The sequence below is a fragment of the Podarcis tiliguerta genome (assembly GCF_965153285.1).
Source record: "Podarcis tiliguerta genome assembly, chromosome: 9".
NCBI classification, from domain to species: Eukaryota; Metazoa; Chordata; class Lepidosauria; order Squamata; family Lacertidae; genus Podarcis; species Podarcis tiliguerta.
This window is the reverse complement of record NC_139542.1, coordinates 25,648,129-25,668,993: the sequence shown is the minus strand read 5'-3', so window position 1 is coordinate 25,668,993 and position 20,865 is coordinate 25,648,129. Positions and strand designations below refer to the sequence as shown.

The 20,865-nt window shown below is 41.6% G+C and overlaps 1 protein-coding gene across 50 annotated transcripts in view; it reads right to left on the bottom strand.

Moving 5' to 3' along the window:
* ANK2 (ankyrin 2) overlaps positions 1 to 20,865 on the bottom strand; it is a 313,351-nt gene that overhangs the window by 72,172 nt on the left and 220,314 nt on the right. For 45 of the 50 annotated variants that reach the window (XM_083456942.1, XM_083456952.1, XM_083456921.1 and 42 more), the window contains 8 exons: positions 18,616 to 18,714; positions 11,228 to 11,326; positions 10,334 to 10,531; positions 7,556 to 7,654; positions 7,319 to 7,417; positions 3,180 to 3,278; positions 2,722 to 2,919; positions 15 to 113 (listed from right to left, as the gene is read on the bottom strand). In XM_083456942.1, the coding sequence (XP_083313068.1) occupies positions 15 to 113; positions 2,722 to 2,919; positions 3,180 to 3,278; positions 7,319 to 7,417; positions 7,556 to 7,654; positions 10,334 to 10,531; positions 11,228 to 11,326; positions 18,616 to 18,714 (990 nt within the window). The remainder of the gene's footprint in view (positions 1 to 14; positions 114 to 2,721; positions 2,920 to 3,179; positions 3,279 to 7,318; positions 7,418 to 7,555; positions 7,655 to 10,333; positions 10,532 to 11,227; positions 11,327 to 18,615; positions 18,715 to 20,865) is intronic. The other 5 variants (XM_083456953.1, XM_083456929.1, XM_083456944.1 and 2 more) reach the window with 1 other exon arrangement.

The following is a 20,865-nucleotide window of genomic DNA, read 5'->3' as shown; positions in this document are numbered from 1 at the left end:
ACACTAATCCCTACCTTTCCAGATGAATCAGGAGATGCACGGCGCTGCAGCAGGAGTTTTGCCACATCAATGCTTCCATATTTAGCTGCCACATGCAGAGGTGTGAATCCTTTCTAAAAATGTACAGGTGGAAAAAACCAAAAACATTAATATAATCTTAATTACTTGGTTTTAAAGAACAATCCCTACATATTCTCAATGCAATAAATCCTTAGCCCTCAAATTAAAATCAAATTTTATCATTAAAGGAACTGAAAATAATTAATCATAACTTCCCAAGGGTCCATAGAATATTTCCCAACTTGCTAAATATTTCCACCCCTAAAAGGAAATATCCCATGCAGGCACTATGTCTGCTAAGTTTCAGGTGCCAAGTGAAACAGTTTTATTTCAGGAGGCCTTTACACCATCAATGTTGTTCTAACCTGAAGTTTAATTTATATTTTGAAATTTGCATATTGTAGGTTTCAGTTTTTTGTAAGCTGCTTTGAGAATTATTATTTTATTATTATTTTATTATTTTATTATTTTGAGAATTATTATTATCTGAAGTTATTATAGACGCCTTTCTTTCTTTCTTTCTTTCTTTCTTTCTTTCTACAAAAAGTAAATGAACACAACTTACAAAATTAAGACATACCACTTACCAAATACATGTTGAAAGGCAGGGTGTGTGTGTTGAGTGTGTGTATACTGTATATATGCAGTATCTGACATGCAGTATCTGTGTATGCATTCAATTTTGCTATGAGATATTCCTTCTCAGCAACTGCCTTCACAGTACCCCCTGACTGTTTCCTAAACTCTCAGGAGTCTGAAAAAAGCAATTTGTGGATTTGGTAATAGGAATTGTAGGTCAAAATACTCTGCACTATCAGCAGGTTCCTGTACACAATTCTCATGTCAACTTTGAAGGTGTGTGGACTATTGATAAACTTGAACTCATGTCATATCTTCAACATGTCTTCACTTCTTTTAACTGGTGTAAAACCATTTCACCTCCAATTTCCGTACTGGGTGGAGCATCCTCTTTTGTAACAACCCATATTCTTTACTAGGGAACAATGAATGCAGCTATTTAAATAACTCATCAGGTCTAAATCAAGCAACTGTTTAAGAATTAATCATCTGAATACAAGTCACACACACATTCACCCCATGTATTTTAGCTGTCTTAATAATCATCTGCCTGTGATCAAACACCTCTTGCTCTGAATCACTGTGCCAGTTTTGGGAAACCGGCACTTAGAAAGTGATATGCTAAGGTGAACAAGGCAATATGGCAATGGTAGCTCTATCAGATATCACTCAGTTTATGCACATATTAAATGTATTATAAACTGCTTTTACTTTACAGTGCTTACAAGCAGGTTTCCTCAAGCTGGTGCTCTCCATACTTTTTTGGATTCCAACTCATGACCACTGAAACGTCTGGAGGGAAGACTGCTTTTGGAGAATTTACTTTGGTCTAACTCAGGAGTGGTGCTGCAGACTCACTCTCTCAATGCCAACACCATTACTACTTACCTGAGTGGTGACTGGGCAGTGATAGCAGCGAGATCAGAACTGTGCTGGCACAACAACAATGGAGGCAATGAACTCTATCCTTTGGTGCACCTGGGCACTACTGCCTTGCCCTGTCCAGAGAAGCAGTGACACTGGTGCCAGGAGGACACCGCTCCACTGTGCCAGCCACTTCTAACTTAACTATAGCTCTACTATTATTCATATTTAGAGATGTACAAATCAGGCTACTTCTGGTTCATGTCACTCTTGTATTCACAAATAAGCCCTTGCTATCCTATTTCCACTTTTTCCAGAACCTGCATGAAAATTCACTTTTAAATGTACCTTTCTTCTCAATATTTGGGATGAATTAATTAATCAATCTCAGTTTCTCCCTGTTTCTGATTTTTCCATCTTCAGTTTCCCACATTTCCACATCAGTTTGTGTGTGTTTTTTAAAGAAAATAAGTTCCTCAAGAAAATTCATCTGAATTTTAACATGAATTTCTTCCAATACACACAAAAAAACTTACAAAGCATATTTTCCCTAATAATAAAGCATTTTGTATGTTACTTTTAGTAATATATATGCATTTTAATGTACACTTTTATTTTAGTACATGAAGTTTTGTACACATTATTTGGCTGAAGAACTGCATTGCAAAATTCGGAGAACTGGAATTTTGAAGATTGGCTGTGTTTTGGTTCTTATATTGTTTTGGAAGGTGTAAATTGGGTAGCTTTGGCCTTAAATGAAATGGAATTTAATTTCTCCCCCATCCCTACTCAAAATACACATTTCTAAATATATTCTGATACTAAGAATTTTCTGAGAGTAAGACCCATTGACCTCAATCAATCTTCCTTCTGAGTAGACACCAAGTGCTTCATCAAATCCTCATCTTTCCTCATCAGGTCTCTCTATCTGTTGTATAGGAATAAGGATGCTTGCTTAATTTGATGGTTGTGAATTCTGATATGACCTGACCTGCTCTATACCTTTCAGATGACTGGAACTTATAGAACTGCGCTGTCAATTCCAATCTGGAAGGTGTGCATCACGTCAGTTCATATCAGAATTCACAGCAGTCAAATTAAGCAAGCACCCTTATTCATGATCTACAGAGAGCGACTTGATGAAAACTTAATGGAAGTTCAATACTAGCATTAGCCAGCTCACTATTAGACGGTTTGTACCAAAACTTCAGATTTTACCTTGGTAGCCAAAGAGTGTGCTGCACCTGCTTCCAAAAGAACTGATGCTACATCAACTTGACCTTCTCGGGCGGAGATGTGCAGCGGTGTATACCCATTAGTAGTTGCTGCATCTGGGTGTGCCATGTGTTGCAGCAACAGCTGGACAATTTCTGTTTTACCCAAGCGAGAGGCAATATGCAATGGGGTCTGTTCCTCCTACAACTCAAAGCAGGACAGAAGTTAGAGTGGGACTGTTGTTATTAAAGATGAAGCCTCATTTCCCCCAGTTTCAAATAATTATTCTAGATGTGTTCCAAAGGTAGATACATACAGAATGTTTTCTCCACTACAAATAAATCTACAAAATTACCCAAGGGCTGGGAGTGGGGGGCAGGGGGACGACCTGTAGATAGCACACTCAGAAACTCTTCTGTTTTTGTAATAAAGTGCAGAGGTAGATATATGAAAACACCTACCCTTGCTCGGGCATCAACTAGTGCGCCATTCCTCAGGAGGCAGCGCACCACTTCCACCTGTCCTGCACGAGCAGCCATATGTAATGCAGTCTCACCACGCTGAAAAAAAACCAACCCCAGATTTTTTAATGTGTTAGCCACCCGAATGAAAACCTTATTAGTTTCATTCATACTGGTCAATGGTCAGTGCAATGGAAGCAAAGCCTCTACTCCTAATATCCAAAATGTCAGTAATGCAAAGCTAGTAAGACCGTAAGAAAACTATGCTGGATTTGGCCAATGGCCCGTCTATCCCAGCATCCTATTCGCCCATGGGTCAACCAGATGCCTGCAGAAAATCTGTAACATGAGTGCAAGAGCTCTGTGATCTCCAGCAACTGGTATTTGGCAGCAATGCCTCTGACCATGGAGGCAGAACATGAGTGATGAATGTCCTCCTAGTGATGCAGCAATAAAAGTGCTAGCACATTTGCAAAGCTAAGAAAGATCCAATATGGTTTCAAATTGGATGGGGGACCATGCATTGAGATTCCTGCATCACAGGGGGTTACACTAGATAACCCTCAGGGTCCCTTCCAACCAGTGTTTTTTTCTAGAAAAATAGGTGCTGATACTCACCATGAAGTTGTTACAATAAGTGTCACAATTTTAACAACTACAACAACCAAAAACAGTGCCTGTACTGCGTACCCTTGAGTACCCCCTGAAAAAACCCACTGCTTCCAACTATGATTCCATTTAGCAATTCCTCCTAAAATGCCACTGCTGAGCATGTCTTTGAGGGCCATATATCTAGAAACAAGAGGCTAGATTAATCTTCACCAATCGGGGGGGGGGCACTATCCCTCCAGCCAGAGAACCTGGCGCTGCTGTTCTTGGACTTATGATGACATCATTGAAGACCCAGAAGGAGGATAGGGGTAGTTGGGCCCCTTCAATCAAAGCAGCACCTTTCTGCTTTGGAACTCACACTTAGGATGCACCTATTGCTGCTTCTATATAGGGCTGAGTCCCAATTTGCTCCTTGCTGAAGTAACATTGAACTGCTATGTTTCTAGAGCACAGCCTGAGCCCTGCATTCAGTGGGAACCCTTTCCCTCACCTTGAACTAGCACATTTTGCCCAGTATCTAGCCTGACCCTCACCCTGTACCCAGCCTGAGTTCTGCCTTGCCTCACCCATCTCCACCTCAATCTTGTCTCTATCAGCAGCCAAATAGGGTGGAGATGTGGACAGGAGAGGAATAACCCTGCTCACAACCAGCAATATATAACCTCCTGATGAAGAGACTATAATTCAGTTGATAGGTCAAAACATGACCAGATCATCTCTCTGGTGGTTGAGCATACTTAGGTCACACAAGAGGGAACTTGGTTATGTGAACAAAGTAAAAAGGGGACTTTATACAAAAAGGAACCACCCTGTGCAAGCAGCCTGGGCTCAGAATAAATGTATGGAAAACACTGATAAAATTTCTCTTTGCATAACTAACACAGGTATTTTGTGTTCAGGACTCCAAACACAAATACCCAACAGCTAACTTTCATGCTACTCCTACAACCGGGGGTGCAAGGACAGAGCACAACACAGAGATAAGCAAGAGGACAAGATCGATCTGGGCCACAGAGTATATGCTGCAATTATCTCCCGGCCCTCTTCTCCTTGCTGTATGTGAGAGGGTTTTGCCTAAACCAGGCATGGCCAAATTTGGCCCTACAGCTGTTTTGGGACTATAATTCCCACCATCCCTGACCACTGGTCCTGTTAGCTAGGGATGGTGGGAGTTGTAGTCCCAAAACAGCTGGAGGGTCAAGTTTGGCCATGCCTGGCCTAAACTATGTTAACAAACAAATCCCCTCCCCAAAAGTATCTCCCACACAGGAAATACAAGGGTTATCCCTCATCTAGGTAAGCTCCCTAAAGTTGATTAACAGATACTCTATTCCAACCATCACTACTCCAGTTTAGTCATGCTGGCCACATGACCCAGAAAGCTGTCTGAGGACAAACGCCAGCTTCCTTGGCCTGAAGCGAGATGAGCGCCACACTCCATAGTCAGGTTTGACTGGACTTAACTGCCCAGGGGTCCTTTCCCTATCCCTATACTCCTGCTAAATACTCTTGCCTGTAGACTTGGAACAAAACAATCTCTGCACGCATAGTTTGCATTTAGGTGTGCATTCACAGCTTTATAAATAATTTATAAATAATTATCATATTTTCCCATCTATAAGACACCCCCTATTTTGGGGGACTCCAATTTAAGAAAATGGGGGGAGATCTATACATGTATAAGACGCCCCCAAATTTTGGACATTATTTTTTAGGAAAAAATCCTAGTCTTATACATGGAAAAATACGGTATTTCTTAAGCCATTCCCAAGCATTCTAACAACACACACCTCCCTACTCCATAAGGCAAGACTTTTGATGTGGTGATCTTGACTTGTATTATACCAGACTTCCCTGGTTTGGATGTAATAGCATATGGCTTGATGCAAACCATGATCTCTGCATCAAAGCTGACACACAACAAGAAGAGTAGGGAGGAGACAGAAGCAAAGGGCCATGGTAGATTATGCTTATTTCAGGTCAGCTGCTATACTTAGCCTGCTAAGAATCCTGCTAGAATCTCTCTGTTTCTAGTTCCAGATGTATCTACAGATCTACATAATCCAAAACGTATTATTCACATTAGAATGGTTCCATTAATCTCCACGAGACTTTTAGTTTTGCAGACCATTCAAGTTAAATTAAATTTCTGAAAACAATAACTGATTCAACTGTCAGGTTTAAGTGATAATAGGTAAAGGTAAAGGGACCCTTGACCGTTAGGTCTAGTCATGGATGACTGTAGGGTTGCAGCACTCATTTCACTTTACTGGCAGAGAGAGCCAGCGTACAGCTTCCGGGTCATGTGCTCAACATGATTAAACCAGAGCAGCGCACGGAAACATCGTTTACCTTCCCGCTGGAGCGGTACCTATTTATCTACTTGCACTTTGACGTACTTTCGAACTGCTAGGCTGGCAGGAGCAGGGACCAAGCAACGGGAGCTCACCCTGTCACAGGGATTCGAACCACCAACCTTCTGACCAGCAAGCCCTAGGCTCTGTTGGTTTAACCCACAGCACCACCCGAATGATAATACCAAACAATAATTAGGTATTAAAAACATCACATTGAAAATGTTTTTACCGTCTGTTTTATGCTCCTTGGTTATTTTCTCAGCTGTAATTTTGTTAACTTAATTTCCATGAATAAATTATACATGGAAAAATTAACTGTATGTATAAATAGAGAATTAGGACTGGCTTCACTTAAGCAATCTTATAAAAGGCTATTTTGCCTTTACACTTGGATGATTTAAGCATTTGGCAAATAGCACAGGCAAAAGTTGAATCTGACACGTAATTAGATTTGGGCTGCAATCTTATACTTACTAGGAACTAAATCTCAATGAATTCAGAACAACTAACTTCCATGTAAACATGTTTAGAATGAATTATTTTCTTTCAAGGGCATTCAATTTTTTAATCAAAGTTTATTTTGAAGACTATTTGTGGTAGCATAGAGGTATGTTTGTTTATGTACACAAACACTTATTACTATAGTCAAGTCTGCCAACACCACAAAGGTGTCATTTTTTTTTAAGTCAAGGAACCTGAAATTTGTTAATCTATTGCGTTTATATAATACCTTTTTCTCCCAGGAGCTCAAGGTGGTTCTCCTCCTCCTCCTCACCATTTAATTCCCACAAAACCCTGTGTGATAGGCTAGGCCGAGTGACTGGCCCAAGTGTATTACGACCAAGTGGGGATTTGAACTCTGGTCTCCCAGGTCCTAGCCCAACACTTTAACCAGTACACCACACAGGCTCAAAGCAACATTGCATCTTAAACACTTAAGATTTTCTTCATCGAGGTGTTAAATATATATCTATATATAATAACTAAACCAAAGACAGACAGAAGAGCAAAAGAAATAAAAATACATCCTCCCCCCCCCTTTTGTATGCATTTATACAAGACAAATTTATAGGGAAGTTTAATAAATTAACTATACCAAATGTAACATTTTGGGTAACACACATGGCAGTGCAGCAAAACTATGATTACTCAGATGTAAGCCATACTCACAATGTTAGTGACATCTGGAGAAGCTCCATTCTGCAGCAGAAGGAGAACTATGTTCAAATGCCCCATAAATGCAGCCACATGTATTGGTGTAAGGCCCGACTGTGAAATAAAGCAACAGCAATTTTACTCCTCTGCAGAGCGCCTTTAGGATCTTCCTCATTTATTTAAAAGGAGAGTGCGGAACTAAGAGAAGGAAGAAATAGTGGGGAGAGATGCTTCTTTAGGAAATTTCTCTACCTCTGTTATAGCTTGGATAGAAGCCCCGTATTTCACCAGCAGTTCCATGACTTTAATGCGATTTTTCTTGCAAGCAATGTGCAGTGGAGTAAAACCATTCTGTGCAAAAGACAATCATGTTAGTTATAGCATGCACCCCTCAGTTCTCATACAGCGTTAGATTATCAGATTTTCTTCAGTAACGTCAGGTTCTGACATACTGGAAAAGCATATACTCCAGGGCCAGTTTATTCCCATTTAATCCCAGCATGAGTGAAGACACAGAATGTGTGAAGCTAAAGTGCCTTTTTGAAAATACAAAATGGTGTCCCATCTGCAATTCAATTTGTGTGGTGATCTTCACATGAAAAATAGTGCTATCCCAAAATGTGTAAATATGGTTTACAGCACTATGATTTTAAAATACCATTTTGAAAAGTCCTTCACACATAACCATTTTGAAAGTAAATACTCCATAACTTTCCCCCTTCTTTTTATTTTAAACATTAGGGACAAAATGGGGGGGGGCATCTCTTCACATCTCTGATTTACTCTGATTTAACTGTCTCACTAATTAATGTCTGTGTTAGAGAAGCGAGAATGAATGGTGTTGTTGCTTGGCTGTTCTTTTTCTAACAGTTGCTAAAAGGTAATGAAAACATATCACCACTCCTGACTGAAGCCACTTATGTTTGGCAATTAGCTTAGGTGTGACATTGGTCTCTAATGACTAAGTTCAGTAATTTAATAGTTTAAAAATCTGTTGAAACACACCAGAATTATCTGTTGTTTCATTTGGAAATGTGAAATCATACATTGTGTGTGTATGTTTTATAAATAAAATAAAAATAAAAGCGGAGTCATCTGGTTTATCATGGAAAAATCGAGAACAGGGCTCTTTTCTGATATCAGATGACACAGCTACTGCTTAAAGGACCATATATGCTAGGGCTTTCTCTTTCACAAACCTCTGGGGACAGGGCAAGCATGAGCAACCCCTTTCTCAGGCTGACACTACACTTGGCAGCTTTAACCTGTGCACTTTTGCCACCCCATGCAAAATTCACTATTTGACATGCCAAAAGTAACATTTGAAGTGGGATGCCAAAGCGCGACTATTGCACATGTCAATAAAGAGACCATGAACTGAAAGCCAACACAAGCAACATTTTTCCGTTCAAGTTGCAAGTTGGATTATTATGTATCTATGTATGTATGCAGCAATATACAACAAGGTTTTGATTAAGGCTTGCTGTTGTGTGTATTACTTTGTGCCACTAGGAGGCCAGTGTTCTTCAAATGGCTTTTTATGAAGCACTCAGCATCAGAACTCTGTAAAGAATGAGGACACTAAGAATTAAAGTGCCATTTTAAAAATCTTCTTCTTCTTTTCTTTTTATATTAACTGTGAAGCTACTTAATTTTTAGATACACTATTTCTGAACTATTTCTAGTTCAGAAATAGTCCTGTTTTGGAAATAGGCAAACATGACAACTGATGGGAAGTGATATTAGCAGCTTCTGTTAAACCAAATGTTCACATAGCATCAAAGAAACAGAAGATCCTTCTCTTTACGTAGTTTCCAAACAGAGCTGTTTTAGTCAATTAACTGCAATTTTAGCTGCTTTAAACTTATGAGTGTATCGGCTAGAATAAATAATACAAGTAAAGTTGTGAGAATAGCCATCAACAACAACAGCTTACCTATTATACATCATAAAAATATAATTCTTCCTTTAGAGGGGCATATCAATTGAATTGTCTGAGCCATAAGCCAATTGATGCCAATTACGTCAACAGTCTGGAAACCTGAATTTCAAACACAGCCTGTTTTAAATGCCAATTAATAATCAGCATAGGGTGGAGTCTACTTAGGCTGCAATCCTAATGGACAACTCATGGTTACTTCTTTGTAAGTGGGGTTGTATTGCAGCCTTAGAATCCATGGTGCTGAAATATTAAAGAGACTATATGGCAGCTGCGAGGATGGTTAATGCACTGCAGATAACTTCGGCCAGAATTCGGAGAGCTGCTTGGACACACGCAAGGGGCTTGCATTGACTTGGTGGATTTTATTTTTAACCACTGATGTTCACCATAATACAAACTATTTTTGAAATGGAGTGGACCTTACAAATAGTTTGCTGTGAGGCAAGGGAGGCTTGGGGGGAGGAGGGGGTTGGGAGGGGAAGAGAAGCCCAAAGCCACCTGCTAATAGATCTAGTTTCCTTGCCTCCCCTCATAAAGGCTGCAACCTCCTGCAAGCAAATATGAGTTCAGTGTGAACATACCTACTGAATTAGAATTATTAGGCAGTGGCAGAGACTGCAATGTCTAGAATCACACATTAGAACCATTAGATTGTCATTTGCGTAGCTCACTACACACTCCTTTCAATACAGAATGCAATGTGTACCCCTTTATTGCAGGGCACAATGAGGAACCCCCTGAAGAGGTAGAAACTGCATGCACACATGAGAGTTCGGACAGTCACAAGAAGCAGCTGGATCAATGTGACTGTGGCTCTCTGCAGATGCTCCCCCTCCACACTGAATGTGTGGAGCAGGAAGGGGAACCATGTGCTTGCTGGCTTCAGCCCTGGCACCCGTCATCCAAGTGGCCCTGCCCCCATAATGCCCATGCAAGCTGCATGGACACTGGGGGCAGAGGCAGTAGGCATGCTAACATCAGGGGCAGAGGTCAGTAAGCACTGAGTCCTTTTCATGCATTCACTGCATGTGTGGAGGAGAATGTCCAAAGACCCCTTGTGTTCCAGTAGAGGTACAGGAAAGGTTTACCAGAGCACGAGCATTTGGATTTGCTCTCTTGTCCAGCAGAAGTTTGGTGACGCGATAGTGGCCACAGTGTGCAGCAACATGGAGGGCAGTCAAGTAATCCAGCGTGACATCATCGACAGGAGCTTTGTGCTGCAGTAGGTGTTTGACACACTCCACGTGGTCACCTTGGGCAGCCATATGAAGTGGAGAGAGTCCATTCTGCACAAGACATAAGACCAAAGTTCAAAACTGCATTAGATTCACAGGGTGGTATCCAATGCTAGTCTTACATGGAGCCCAATGAAATTAATAGATATGACTGATTTATGCCCAATAATGTGAGCACCCTTGCTGCACCAGAAGAAAATAACTTACAAACCCTACTGGAATAGTAAAAGCACAGCACACTGACTAGGAATTGCCCAATTATTTGGTTAGAAGGGGTACACAACCCTCAAGGATATGTGCACATTTGCTTGGAATGCATGCAAAGTGACATACCCATGGAGGGCAAACAAGGGAATGCTCCTGTATCCCTAATTTGGACCCAACCTGCTGTCTACCACATTTCCAGAAATGTGAATTGAACAAGGTTCCTCTGAGATATTCTCACGTGACTTTGTCAAGCACCCTCCTGGTTGTGGGAGAAAATGCAGGAAAACATCCCTATGCATAAAGAACAGTACAAAAGCACTAATCTAAGTTAGACCTCATTCTCCAGGCTGGTGTGTGGTGGCCTGAGTTAAAGCCTGCTTGTGTTTATGTGCAGGAATACAGCAGAGTATTGCCATATATGTCTGTACCACAATTTACTCACATTCCAGATTTTATGCTTTGTGCATAAGTACTGTAATCTACCTTGATATTTCAAAACCAGACCAATGTCTAAGGTCTCTTCTATTGTGAGTTACCCACCTTGGTCCTGGCAAGCAGTGGAGCACCTCGTTCTAGGAGCAGTTCTACAACCTGGTCGTGTCCACTTCGCGCAGCACAGTGAAGTGGAGTCAGTCCATCCTTTAAAAAAGCAAAAACAGTGAAATGTTTATCATACCCAACACTCTTGTGCTCATGGAATACAGTATTCTTCACCTATGAACACCCTCCCCCCCCAAAAAAAACCCTGCAGCAAAATTGGGCCTTTAATGTGAGGGGTATCTTTGGGGAACTAATTGTCACTCAAATCACATGGTATCATTTAAGGCCCATCACCACTTATGAAGATGTGGCATGAAGAGACATTACAGAATTCAGGTAACCAAAGCGATCAGCTGCCACTCTCCCTATCCCTATGGATATAATTATTTTCTAGCAGCTTCCACATGGCTGTGGCAATGTATACCAGTCTCTAGTTCTTAAGTAGAAGAAAGAGAAGAAGCATTTTCTGCCAATATCTTTCTCCACTATTTTGGAATACCTGTGTTGCCTCAGGTTACTTTTGAAACAGGGTAAAAAATATAGTGCTACGGAGGTTTGGGCAAGGGGGGAACTAAAAGGGCAATGGAAGACCTTAAAAACATAACGTGGAATCAACAGTGGAAGAAGCCTTAATTTAAGGCTGAAAAGCAAGCAGGCCCTAACAACCATTTGGCAAACTTGCTGTGACAGCACCGTCTCTTTGCTGCAGAAGAACATCCTGTCCCAAAGCACTTGCAAGGCTTCTCTGCCACTGAACATGACGGTTAGCAAAAGACAAGTCTATGAAAGATTTAGAGAACTGAGTGCATCCTAGGTGACTCCAGACCTCAGAGAGCAAAGAAACGTGGAGAGAATAATTGTGTTTAAAGTAAACTCTGAAGGACACTGCTATATAAAGGGACAGAAGGAAGGCACACAAAAGAAAATAAATTTACCCAAGTCATATTAGATGTTGTTTTGGAACAGATTTGCAAACATACCCATGAACTCCATAGGACTCAATTCAACAAGAGTTACTTGCAACCAAGTATTGAAAATAGTATGGAATAGAACTTAAGGCTTAATGACCTCTGTAGTCCATGCATTCAGAACCCTGAGGCTGGATTACTGAAACACACTCTTTTGGGCATGAACCAGAAGCTCCAGCTGGTGTGGAATGAAGCAGCCAGACTGCTGATGGCAGTACGTGACCAACAATGTAGGACATCACTGGTAAAACACCTGCACTAGCTGCACATCTATCAAAAGATCAGGAAATGCTGATTTCTGTAAGGCTTTTGACAAAGTCCCCCATGATATTCTTGCAGGGAAGCTGGTACAATGTGGGTTGAACAAGGTAAATTTAAGTGGATTTGTAGATGATTGGCTGACCAAACCCAAAGAGTTCACTCCTGGTTCCTCATTATCCTGGGAAAAAGTGACAAGTGGGGTGCTGCAGGGTTCTGTCCTGGGCCCATTGTTGTTCAACATCCTGATAAATAGCATAGATGGGGGATTTAGCAGATGACACCAGACTGGGAGCGACAGCTAATGCCACAGAAGACAAATTTGGATTCAAGATTACCTTAACAGATTGGAGAACTGGTCCCAAATGAACAAAATGAATTTCAATAGGTAAAGTTCTACATTTAGGCAGGAAGAACCATCTGCAAAATTATAAAATGGGGGCACCTGACATTCCAGTAGCACATGTGCAAAGGATCTAGGGGTCTTAGTGGACCACAAGCTTAACATGAGTCCAACTCATTAGAAACAGCCAACAGTTGTCCAGCAACATCTGTCAGGCCACAGGTTCCTACCCCTGGTCCATAGCAGCAAAATAAACCCTTGTTAGTTGAAAGTCGCTTGACTGCTGCAGTTACAGCTTCTGGATCCCAGAAATACACTGAAAGTAGCAAAACCAGAATAATAGCCCATTGTAGCCCTGGTGTAGCTCCTCTTTGGCTCCAGTGGCTAGGAAGGAACACTAGTGGGGCAGTGGTTTCCTGTAAGCAAAGGGATCTCAGTTCTCCCACTCCTGAAGGTGCTGCCATGAAACTTCTAGCTTGTTTTGTAGAAGCACAACTTCACTGCTTAACCAAAGAATGTCTAAAATATAGGGTAGAGACACAAAGGAAATAATTTATTCCTCTGGCTCCCTGTTTGGGGCTCTAATACAAAATGTGAAAGCCACCTGAGATAAGATAAAAGCTGTACGGAACATGCTACTACCTTACAGGCCCACGTCCTCAGTCAAACCAGTAAAGGTGTATCAAAGTAGCAAATCAAGCAAGCAAACACTTCCTCTCTCCTTGCCCAACATAATCTCAAACATATTATTGCAAAAACCCATAAGCTTCTATTATTACTGTGGACATGACAGGGAATTGCGAATGAGATTTGTAAAGTAACTTTTTGGAACTAGGCATAACAATCTGACATAGCATTTTTTTATTCATGGTTGATCAATTCTTCCAGGAATTTAACTCGTAAATTAATATTTATGCTCATTCCCCCCCCTTAACACTACTGCCTGTTTACATATACGGTAACTTTATTAAAAGAGTGTTGGCATCTTAAGATTGTTTCATGTATTATTTGTGGGGATGGCCATTTCGCCCCCCACAATGCCATGGAGTGCCAGCTCAGTGGTTGTTGCCACTGCTGGCAGCAGCAACCTGCACACATATTTCCAAACAAACGAACAAAATTAAGGGGGGGGGGAGATAATTGAACCCCATCCACTGCTGGATAATTGCCATTCCTGCTGGAAAAAAGGGTGAAATGGTTGCCTTGAAAACTCTGCTCACCAACAGGTTGGAGAATTTTGAGAGGCCATTTGTGCACAGCTCTGCCTTTAAGGCAACCCTGTTCCCTACCTATCTTCCCATGGCAGCTGAAGCCTAGTGACAATATGTACACCCTTCAAATAATGCCCTATCAAGGCACAGACTTCAAGTGTCCTGAAATGAGAAAACCAAATTATGGAGTACAAGATCAGTGCTCAGCTTCAGTGTGAAAACAGAGCTCATTACTGAATCATGAAAAATCCATTCAGATTAAACCACAATGAGCCCCACAGTGAGGAAAATTAAATGATTCTGGGAGGACATAATGTTTTGACCAGGCCTTTTATTTCTGAATTCCTGTTTTGATCTGTCTCATTTTCTTCCTTCATTTATTTAGTTTTAGTTTTATTTAACAAAACGTATATACTGTTTGATTGAAAAATACCCAACTCTAGACAATTTACAAACACACATCTGTTTTTACAATGTTGTTTAACAGCTTCTGTGGTTGTGTTTTATAGTTTTTATATTATTTTTGTATACTGCTGAGAGATTTTTAAATTTTAAGCAATTTATAAAAGCTTTCAAATAAATTAATGAATAAAGAAGGAATCTCTTCAAATAGCTGTACCTGAATTCAGATCCTCTCACCAATTTGTGACTCGTGAGGTGCTCTACATCTCACTGAGTCATGCTGCCAGCTGTAGAACTCTACTGACAGATTCACTTCTTGCTAAAATTCCAGTCTGTTTGATGGCCAGGTTCTATTTTCTGTCTACAACCAGGAAGCAGAGCAACAAGAGTACTGTGGCAAATCTCTGGGGCCTTATAAGCTTTACAGACAGCAGGCAGACTTGTTCATCAGTTCCGCAATTGTCAGCTGTTCCCTAAGAAAGACTCTCCTCCTGAAGAGAGGGGAGTGGTTGTGGGCGGGAGCCCGAGCTCCTCCTCTAGCAGGGGGCGTTAGCCCCCCGCCTCCCACTCACCTGGCTGGCGCCCACGCCCATCGGCAGGCACCCAACCAGGTGCCTCCAAGGGGGCGTGTACAGCAGCCTAAATGCTGCAGCGCAAGCCCCTCCTCGGCCTCACTCTTCGTCGTCCGGTCGCGAGTCACCCACCCTCCACTCCCTCAGGGTCTTAGTTTTCCTTGGCCTTGCTATGGACCTTAGGTTGGTCGCCCTGGTTGTCCGGGGGGCCTGATAGGATTTTTTCCATTTGGCATTAGGCTTTTTGGTTTTTTCGCCTACCTCGTAGCAATCGCCACAACTTTCGTGGTATTGGTGGGTAGGTTAGGCATTGGAATAATGTGTTGTGGTGTCGAAGGGCTAGGTGTGGCCATCGCCTATGCCTTCAATTTTTGGGTATTCCGTTAAAGGAATCTGGCGGTCATGTATTTTGTCCGATGCCTGCTTGGCGGGAGGCCATGGCACGACCCTCGGTGACATCAGGGGAGAGCCTATAGTTGGATTAGCATCAACAGACTCCACCTACTGGTGAATAAACCCCCCTCGTTTCAGACTCACCCCTCTCTGAGGGGGTGGAGTCAGCTGACGTAATCCAATGCCTAAGCCAATACCTTTTCACTTGCTGTAATCAATAAAGTTGTGGCCTTTTCTTGCCCGTTAACCTTATATCACGTGTCCTTGTGTATTCATTCCACTTTGGGGGGGATCGGGTCCTCGAACCACAAAGTGTTTTGGACCTAGAAGTGGAAAGTCCAGGAAAGGCAGAAATCCAGAGGCTGCTCTGATTTCCGCTCGGTAAGCACACCATCAAAAGCCAATTCTGAGGGAACGATGGTTCCATTTTCTTTCAGTTTAACAGCAACATTCAGTGGGTTTGTGTTTAACTGCAATCACTAAAGAGATATATTGGGAAGACCCTTAAAGAAACATAATTCAAATTTATTAATGAAGTCTGCCGATGATAATTTTGCACATTCTGTCAAAATAATAAAGCCTTCCCTTGAGTTTAAGTGTGATTTTCCTTGGTTTTTTATTGTTCACTCAGATACCATCTTTGTTTTCTGCTGTTTGCCACATTTTTCTTAACAGCAGAAAGTCTGTGGCTAAGGTTCTGGCCATAGAAAATAAGGAGAAACATTTTCTGTATTGCACTTAAGCTGCTCACAGCCTCTCTTCCTCCTTCTGAGCCCTATGGTCATGAGCCCTATCATGAGTTAACATGCTTCTTAAACCACACAAGTGGGGGAAACTGTAGTCTGTGAGCAGAAATGGAGGAACAGTAGGAGGTAATTGTCCCCTTCAGAAACTGCCTTGTTTGTAATGTGCAGTTTGGCCTCCAAGTCCCATCTACCAGATAGGGTGCAATGTTTGAATCCAAAAGAGGAGGCAGCAGCTTTCCTGGTTGTTTGAAGTGGGTTACAGATTGCTAAATCACTGGGATATAAAGATGCTTTTCTATTCACTTCTCCAATTGACAAATGGTGAAGCTAGACTCACTGTATCCTTGAAAACTGGCAAGTGTCACATCATTCCTATTTTGTTTTTAATTGCTCTATTTACTTATGGCCATAGCTAAGCAGAAAGAGCAAAGGTTAAACAAAGTGGACATAAACGGATCAAAGCCTGACACAAGGACACCACACAATAGCGTGACATTGACAAACCACAAAGCTCTGGAATCTCCCACACTGAGAAACTGTCAGCAGTGCCCTTGAGAACGAAGAGAAAGGATGGTGCTAAACCTGTGCAAATGAGGGTGCCAGGGCTTTGGGACACTCGCTAGGTTCTGTGTGGGTGTCTGTGTGCTAGCAGCTTTGAGCGACGCTCCCAGCTGACAGGGGTGATAAGCCAAACAATGAAAGACTTTTAAAATTAGATTCTTTGTGAGAAACTGGAGGTGGTCCTGTACAGATCGCATATTGCAAGGCTGCACTTTGATCTAGCCAGTTTAGCAATATAGCATATTGAAAAGATGGGGAATAATGTATAACAAATTAAAGTGTGACCAGTGCAATCACATTGTGCTTTCATGCTTGGATAGAATAGGTGCCTAAACTGTGATTCTAAAATACTTTTGTCTGTAACTCTGTCCCAGAACTGAAGCTTCATTAATCAAAAAAGACACTTGCTCTTGCCTACCTTCCATACATAAATGAATCTCTCTCTCTCTCTCTCTCTCTCTCTCTCTCTCTCTCTCTCTCTCTGCAGTACACAACTGTTTGTTTTTCTACACTAGTATGCAAACACAGTGTCCAATACTCCAACCAGCAATTATTTGCCAGGGCCATGGACCATTTTTCAGCTCTAAGATCTTTCTCTTTTACTTCTAAATAAATCTTAAAACCAAAATAAGTTATATCTGTTGAATTCAAGATTAGCATTCTGCTTGTGGTTTCTCAATTACTCTTAAGACAAGTCCGCTCACGCCTTTTGGTGCCGCAGCACTGCAGGACAGAGGAGGCTTCACTGGGGCCCCGACAGAGGAATTCAATCTGCAGTGCCCTTCCTGATGGGAGGAGGGGGCATAAGCCCCCACCACCTATCAGGAACCAGATCCTAGCCTGCACCCTGCTTTGGCAAATGGGGGTACAGGCTGGGACCTGGGCTGTGCCAGTGGGCAGAGCTGATGGAGCCAATGGTGGGCTTCCCTCAGAGTCGCCCCTTGCCCTTTTGAGCAGCCTACACCTGGGGCACAGCCCGTTTGTTCCTGCGCTGGGTTTCCTCGCCCACCCACCCATGGCTTATGCTGCTAATCAGTGACTTTGCTGTGGCTACGGTGGTTGCCGTTCTTTATGGGGCCGGGTAAGAATTTGCCCACCGGACTAATTGGCTCTGACCTGGTGGGTTTTGCCTACCTCATAGCTATTGTCACAACTGGTTGGGAATTGGGGCAATCCTTTGTTTTGGACGGAGGGGATGCTGTAGTCTCTGCCTGCCCCTGGGCCAGGGCTGAAGGTATTCTCTCAGATGGCGGTCCCTGCGGGGGTCACCCTTTTTGATGTTAAGTCTTAGGAACCCCTGCCTGGATTGATGACGTGTCACTTCTGGAGGGCGGGCCAGAAGTATTTAGATTGCCCCATTCCCAAGCCAAACCTCTTCCATCCATATTCAATAAAGTAGTGGCCTGTTTTGACGCAAAACCAGTCTTATTGGTCTCTTATTTATATGGGTTGGTGTATGGCAAGTCTGATGCCTGATCCTGCAATCATATCTTGCTTGACTTGTTAACAGTCTATAAATTAATTCTAGGAACTCTTGGAAGTTTCGCTGAGAAGTTCAACAAGAGTGGACAGCTTCCTCTGAAAGATCAGGTGGCACTGAATAAATTTTTGAGACATCACTGAAGTAAAGTGGCAGCTGTAAAGCAAGAACATTCAGCATCCAAAGTTTTTGCTCCATGGACAGAAGGAATTACCATTCATAGAGTTACTCCTTTCATGAGTAAAACAACCTCTTCCACGAATGGAAATTCTCCTTTCAGTCATAGAACAAAAACTTTGGACTCAAGACTTGAATGCAAACAATGGCTTCCTTAATGGCTATCTCTAAAGGAATGCATATTGCTCTTCATATTTCTGATCCCTGCATAAACCAACAAAGAAACAGAAGGGGGGAAGGAGGTGCAGGATGACATTCAGGGAATAGAAACACTCACCCTGGTTTTGGCATCGATCTGCCCTCCACGATCCAACAAGAGCTTCACCATGTTTGTGTTTCCCCTTTTGGAAGCCACATGCAGTGGGGTGATTCCATTCTACACCATGAAAAGAACAAACAAAAAGCATGATGGACTTGAAGAGGTTCAATGGGGATGGCTTTGCGTTTTGACATGATACAGTATAGAAGATGCATCACAGCATACAGAAAACAGTTAGCACTGTCCTATCTTGAGAAAAACATTCATAGCAATAATTTGCAAATGCTGTTAAATGGAACTAAAATATATGCATTTTTTATAACTATATAGAGAAAAAAATCTGATCTTTGTTATGTTTTAACATTTTGTTTGAATAAACAGAAGTTTACTACAACAGTTCTAATTCATGAGAACTGGGAAGGGGAGGTAATTTTGTATGGAAGACTTCACTTATCTTCATTTAGTAACTAATGAAATTTCAATTGTTAATCAGCATAATTACTTAATTTGAATGCAATAACGCAGGTCCAAATGTTCCTGTTGATGTATGCACAAAAATCTCATGAGAGTAATATGCCTACATAATTTCAAATGTGCACTTTTAAAGGGTATTTTGTGTATCTTCAGGAGGTTCTTCACTGATTTACTAAGCAGCAACAAAAACATTCACCAAACATCGAACATCACATTCACACTGTATGCAAGACAAATAAATCAATATTCATAACATACTGGTGTGCTTAAATATACAGCAACAATCATAGCACATTAGCTAAGACACAATGAAGCCTATTATTGTAACAAATATCAGCATTAAAAAGGTCCTAATTAGGTGGGAAGGTTTTATCTCATCCTTCATTTTTTCCAATTGTCATTGCACATATTTCAGCTGTGGGTTAGGTCTCTTGGTAGAAAACAGGAAAAGCAATCCACAGAAATATATTAAGATGCAGATGTTTAGTTTGTACACATTATTTTATTATTTTCTACATTTTGTTGTATGGTGGGTTTTTTGTATTTTCTGTCTATTTTTAAAATTGTATCTTAATTGCTTCTTGCTAAATTGTTAGTCATCCTGGGAACACACTGTTGAAGGTGTAAATAAATAAAATATTAAGAAAAGGCAAACCTTAAAACCTTATTCATTTGTGCATGCAGCAGCCAAGGCTGACCCTTTGTAGCCCTTTCAGACAATTGGCAATCAAGCTTTCAGCTGTTCAGCGGCAAGATGGGGGAACTATTCTAACTAATAGCTCAATTCTATGCATGCCTCCTCAGAAGTAAGATCAGTGGGATTTCCTCCCAGGACTGTAGCTTAAATACATGTCCTTGTCCTGAACAGCTGTTATGTGTACATAGTCCCAGCAGCTGGGATGCAGGGAGGGAACATGGACAGGACACCTGTAGAGCAGGTGTGGGGAATCTTTTTTCAGTTTGAGGACCACATTGTCTTGAAGGGAACCTTCTGAGATCCACATGCCAGTGACAGGCAGAGCTAAAGACAAAAGTGGGTGTAGCAATGGATGTGACTCTTACCTTGGCAAGGTAGGCTGAATTACAGACATGCAAAAACCAGCGGTTTTGTACACCCACACCTCTCCATCCAGCAAGCAAGAAGCATTATTACAAATAAGGGCATAATCCGGCCAGGTGAAAACACCCAGGTGGGCACAGAGCAACGCTGGTGAGGAGTGCAGGAAAAGCATGGGGAATTGGCCTAGAGAGAGGACCAATTGCCTGACACTGATTTATTTCTTTTTTATGATGGTGATATTGATTTCCCACTTAAAAGATACTCAAAGTGACTGACAAAATTTGTCAAAACAAAACAACCCTTTTTAATCATCAACATCCAGTGAAAGTTTAAAAGCCCACATAAGCATGTTACCATGTACATTTACCGTATTTTTTGCACCTAGTTGTTGGAGGAGGAAAACAAGAAAAAAAAAATTCTGAATCTCAGAAGCCAGAACAGCAAGAGGGATCACTGCTCAGTGAAAGCAGAAATCCCTCTTGCTGTTCTGGCTTCTGGGATAGCTGCGCAGCCTGCATTCGCTCTATAAGACACACACACATTTCCCCTTACTTTTTAGGAGGGAAAAAGTGAGTCTTATAGAGCAAAAAAATACGGTAATTTGGGATAGAAGCCTATACATTGTTTCCTGGAAGTAAGCCCCATTGAGAACTCAGTGGGACTTGCTTTTGAGTGGACATGTGTAAGATGGCACTGTTGTGGAATTAAAAGGCACACTCACACTGTAAAAGTAC